Here is a 5602-nt window from a genome sequence, read left to right as displayed (position 1 = left end):
GACTAATACAAGGCTGTTGCAATAATCTATGAGACCAATGATCAATGATGATGGCTTGGACCTTGGTGGTAGCAATAGAGACGGTGAGACACAGCTAGAGTCTAGAAATATTGAAGGTAGACCCCACTGGATTTGCTTATGAATTGAATTTGGCAAATGAAAGAAAGAGAGGCATCAAGAGTGACTCCCAGATTTTTGGCCTAAGCAACTGGGTGAGCAGTAGTACCATCAGCTGCCGGGGGAGATGTTGAGGAGAGAAATAACTGAGTCTGGCGCTGAGGGGGAGTCAAGCTAGGGAGTGAACAGGGTATCGAAGGCATTAAAGTCCTTGGGATGGGATAAGGTCACCAAAGGGCTGCCTATAGACAGAAGAAAGTGGTCCAAGGACTGAGCCCTGGAGCCCCTGGGGCATCCTAAGGTCCAGAGGTCAAGAAGAGAAGGAAAAACCAACAAAGGAAACTGAGATGAGCCAACGAGATTGGCAGAAAATCTGGACAGTGTATGTCCCAGAAGCCAAGTGGAGAAAGTGCTTTATTCCAAGAAAGACAGAGTGGTCAGCTGTGACAAACACTGTGGGGAAATGGTCACGTTGGTGGCAGGCAGAGTCACCCGCTCTGGGGTACCGCAGCAGTGGGCACTGGGCGGGGAGTCCAGCATGGAGAGAGTAGCAGCCCAAACACACACACAGGAAAACTGTCCTTCTCTCTGCCGTTGTGTCTGAGGCTTCCCCACAGACACTGGAGTCCAGGCTGGCATGACAGTGACTTCCTATGTCCCTAAAGAAGGAAGTGCCCTGAGAAATGTCGACGTACGCTGGCCGGACAGGAGCACCAGGCAAGGGTTTCGTCTGTGGCGGGGTTGGTGTTGATGGATAGCGGGTCATCATGAAGAGACTGGGAGGAGCTGGGTTGGAATATAAATTTGAGTCATGTTAGGCAGATGGGGAAGTCACACCGCGTTCCCAGGGAAAGAGTGACACGTGATGGGCCGTGGCTGGAGGAGCTGGAAGGCAGAGAAGGGAAGGAAACCATGCCACAGGGGCTGCCAAACCCTACAGGTTTGTTCTGTATCCCTTGGCTTGGGGCCAATGGGGCTGAGCTTGCTCTGGTGGAAAGAGCAAGGATTGGAGAGTCAGATCTGAACTGTTCCACCTCTGGGTTCAGAGATGGTGCTTGTCAGGGAGGGCTCCAGGGAGAAGGAGAGGCAGGGAGACCAGCAGTCACTGCATGGCCCCCACAGGCCAGGTGCATGCTGGGGACATGGTCAGCTTGGGGACAGGGAGAGTGACAGGCTCCTTTAGGATACAGTTGTTCGGTTTCTCCTCACAACAGCCACTGTGAGGTTGTTCATTCTTTCCGTCACTTACTGATGAAGAGACCGAGGCTTGGAGAAGCTAAGTCACACACCCAAGGTCACGCAGTTGAGAAGTGCTGGAGTCTGGGTTTGAATCTGGATCTCCTGGCCTCCAGGGCCTGTGTTCCTTTTCCTATAACACCATAAGCTGAGCAGAGGCGAGAACTCCAGAGATGAAGCTTGCTCTCCCCTCTTCCTGGCGTGGCGCCTGACCTTGCTGGGCCTCTGGGTACTCACCTGTAAGAAGGAGATGACTATCACACCTATCCTACAGGATCAAATGAGATTCTGCCATAAAACAGCATTGCACCTAGCACACCGTACGTGTTCAAGGAATGCAAGCTATTGTTACTGATGATGATTTTCGATTTACAGATGAGAAAGCACGTGAGTCCACTAATTTCTTCATACTCTAAAGAGTATAGGCTGAAGTCTGGATTCAAAACAAGACATAGGAAATACCAAAGGTCACTCAAGCAATTTTCCATTTCACCCCAACATAAGAAAGAGAAAGATGGGCATTTCAGGCAGGTGGAACGCTTCGGCGAAAGCATGAGATAAGATCAGGCATGTGCGAGTACAGTTGATCTTAGAGAGTGCAATGACATCAGATTTTAGCCACAGGTGGGAGGGTGGACCTTAAATACCTGGCTGGGGGCTCCGGGCTTCAATTCAATGTCTTGCATGGAATGCCTACACACGTCAGTCTCCGTGCCCGGCGAACTGAGCCCTGGCACTGGCACTGTTTACAGCTGTCTAGGCTGGCAGTGGTGATAACGCCCTCGTGGACTTTGCCCTGACCCAACCTTCAGCCACGGAGGTGGTGGGTCATGCATTGCCTAGAAGGCAGCTGTGAGATTAAGGGAGCTGCTGTGACATATACTACCCATGAGACCAGGGTGCACTCCGGTGGGCCCGGCCCCACCATTCTCACAGCAACCTCACATGGGGGGTTCTATAATTATGCCCATTTGATGGAAACTAAGGCTTGGTCAGAGTTGATATGACTTGCCGAGATCACACAGCTGCAGCAGGACCAGGATTTGAACCCAGGTCAATTTGTCTCCAAGTCTGCTGCTCTTTTCTCCATGCTGGGTTAGGCTGTTGGCTTCTGAAAGACACGGACAGGTGAGAGGGGTCAAACATGGCCTGAGGGTACCCAGGCACCCGTGGGAGACGGCAGGCAGAGCAGGTTGAGGGTCCAGGCAGAGACTGATCAGAAGGATGGTCCTTAAACTGAACTGGGGTGGGGGCGAGATATGCGGCTCTGAGGGAACAAAGAGCCCTGAGATCCTCACTGTACCTGCCCACCTTGCCCTGGACCAGCCTGTCGGTCTGCATCCTACGCCCAGAGAAAGGACCGTGGGCTGACCTGGGCCAAAGACACCTGAGTCCCTGCTCTGCCATTGACTAGCTCCATGACCTGGGGCAGTCGCTTTACCTCTTGAGCCTCACTTTCCCTGTCTGTAAAATGGTCTTTCCATCCTTCCACTCACACAAGTATCTTGAGGAGCGAAGGAAAGTGGTGTGGTCCAGGGTCCTCCCACAGAGCCCCGCACACAGCAGGCGCCTGACACACAGTGTCAGCTTCCCATGTGTCCGGGCCTCCCTGCCCTCATTACTCCCAACCCCCTTCCTGGGAACAGGCTCTGGGCTTGTCAGAGAGCCAGCAAGCTGTCAACCCCACCCCAGCTGGCCAGTTAATGAGTGACCAGGGCGCTGGAGCCTGGCCTATAAAGAGCTGCTAGCCAAGGCAGCAGGTGGGAGCCAGGCAGACAGCAGCAGTGGGGTACAGAGGAGCAAGATGGATGGCAGGATGGTGTCATGGCTCCTGTCCGGGGTAGCTGTGGTCCTCCTGGTGCTGCTGCAGGGCACACAGTCAGTCTACATCCAGGTGAGTCCCTCCAGCTAGTCTGTCCTTTGCCTGAAGGTCCCCACGGTGGGAGGCTGGGATGGAGAAGGGACGCTGGGAAATTCATGGGGCTACAGGGGAGCACAGGGCCCGGGGCTCAGCCCAACACACAATCACAGCCCAGGGCCCAAGACAGCTGGTGGGTGGGGGCAGCTGGAATGCTGATGGCGATGATGATGGTGATGATAACAATAAACTGCTGCTATTCAGCATTGCTCTCCTCAAAGGCCAGTCCTGGTCAGAGGTCAGAGTGTGGAATAAGACGTGGTCCCTGCCCTTGAGGAGCCCAGAAGGGGAGGGAAACCCTTACCCAAGCTCCCACAGCTCTCTATACTCACCCGTGTCTGGGCAGAGGGGGAATAATCACCAGAAAACATGTCCCCGGCAGGTAACTCTAGAGCTGACATTGCAGGATGAGCAGGAGGTAGCCAGGCACAGTGGACGCGGACACAGGCAGAGGGCACAGCACACGCAAAGGCTGCGTCTCCTTCCAGGGCGCCGTGAGACTGGCGCAGTGGAAGCGGGGCCTGCCTACCATGTGGCAGGATGCAGCTGGGCTGGCGGGGGAGTCTGCAGCCCTGGGTGTCACACTCCTGACTCTGGGCAGGGCCCCCTTGGGAAGGAACAGAGTGGGTCTTGGGGAGCGGAGGGAGAGGCAGCTGCCCCTGCAGCCCTGGCCGTGGAGCCCAGCGGCTTGCGGTTGCCATCATTTTGCCATATGGGTTCAGGGGAGATGACCCAGTTATCGAGTGTGCCCTGGGTACCAGGCCCCCACAGAGGAGTGGAGCATGATTGTCTCCTTTTGTCGGCTGAGGCTCAGAATGGGGAAGAGACAGGCAGCCAGTCGGGAAGAGCTGGGATTTGAACCGGGGGTCCGCTGATCTCCAGAGCCCACCTTGGACCATTGTATGCACAGCCTTGCTGTGACCTCACCTACCAGTCACTGGGGGCCTGTGGCACAGGAGAGCCCAGCATCAGACACCACCTCCCACCTCCCAGGCTGTCTTTAAAGTGTGGCCTGGACTTGCCATGAGAACAGGGAAGGCTCTGTGGGGTCTGAGGAACCCGGTCTCCCGGCCCGGGTTTTGATACCCTCCCCTCTCCTTTTCCTCCTCCCCCCAGTACCAAGGCTTCCAGGTCCAGCTGGAATCTGTGAAGAAGCTGAGTGACCTGGATGGGCAGCGGGTGCCCAGCCCCCGCCTGAGGGCCCAGAGCCCCCTGCCCTCCTTGTGCCTCCACCCGGCCCTGCCAAGGGACCTGCAGCCTGTCTGCACCTCTGAGGAAGCTGCCAGCATCTTTGAGGCCTTGAGTGAGTGCCCCACCCCAGCCTCTGGTTCTCCCTCCTCCCCACATCCCAGCTTCTCCCCCTCGTGTTGTTTCTACTAAGCACCCAGCGGCTGAGGACAGGGAGATTCAAGAAACTCTGCCCCCTGCCTCTGGGTTTGGGCGCTGAAAGTCAGGCTGCCAGGAACCCCTCGGTCTCCAACAGTGCAGCTGCTTGGTCATCCTCTCTCCAAGATGCCCCAGAGCCAGGAGGGACCCAGAAAAACAACAGCAATGCAGTGGGGTGATGGGGGAGGCACAGCGGGCACACAGGAGAGATGGCTGACATCTGGGGTGGATCTGAAAGGCTTCCAAGAGGAGGTGACATCTAAGCTGAAATGTGAGGGCTGAAGCAGAGCTGACCACGAGAACGTGGTGACTAGCTAGCATTTATTGAGCACATGCTAAGTGCCAGGCCCTGTGTCAGCCCCTCTGCCTGCCTCCTCTCCTCACAACGACCCTGTCAGGCTGATGCCGTCCGTTTAGCAGACAGGAACACTCAGGCGAAGAGTGTAAGTGACTCGCCCAGGCACCGCCAGGAAGGAGAGGACCTGGGACTGGTGCCCAAGCCGCTCACTCTGCTTCTAAAGTTTCATGCTCCTGATCTGTAAGATGCCGGCCCCTCTCTCAGGCCCTCTCCTGAGCAGGCCTTCTCGGGGCCCCTGGGCAGCAGCTTCCTGGACCACAGATATTTCAGGTTCAGGTTCAGCTGACCGGTTTTCTCCCCTGCCCAGGGACCATTGCTAACGACGACTGTGAGCTGTGTGTGAATGTCGCCTGTACCGGCTGCCTCTGAGATGATCCCTGGGCACACCCTGGACACCTTGCCCCCCCAGCCCACTGCCTTCACAGGCCCCATCCCATCCAAGCCCTGGGGGGCCCCTGGCCACCGGGTCACTGCCACCCTCCCAGGGCCTGAGCAGCTGGATCTCGCACAAAGCAATTGGACTCATGTTGGAGGAGAGTTTGACCCCTGAGGCAGCCCTGCTACTGAATAAAGCTTCTCTACCCACA

The 5602-nt window shown here is 56.4% G+C and overlaps 1 protein-coding gene across 1 annotated transcript; it reads left to right on the top strand.

The window, feature by feature from the left end:
* The first annotated feature begins 3140 nt into the window (after nucleotides 1-3140).
* On the top strand, nucleotides 3141-5602 carry GUCA2B (guanylate cyclase activator 2B). Its single transcript, XM_004443127.3, has 3 exons — nucleotides 3141-3247; nucleotides 4388-4574; nucleotides 5323-5602. The coding sequence occupies exons 1-3, from the start codon at nucleotides 3158-3160 to the stop codon at nucleotides 5382-5384; spliced, it is 339 nt and encodes a 112-aa protein (XP_004443184.1). The 5' UTR covers nucleotides 3141-3157; the 3' UTR covers nucleotides 5385-5602.

This window comes from Ceratotherium simum, chromosome 22, assembly GCF_057802395.1.
Source record: "Ceratotherium simum simum isolate JZ-2026a chromosome 22, ASM5780239v1, whole genome shotgun sequence".
Lineage (NCBI taxonomy): Eukaryota > Metazoa > Chordata > Mammalia > Perissodactyla > Rhinocerotidae > Ceratotherium > Ceratotherium simum.
Note: the sequence above shows the minus strand (reverse complement) of the source record. Positions and strands in the feature narration are given on the sequence as shown.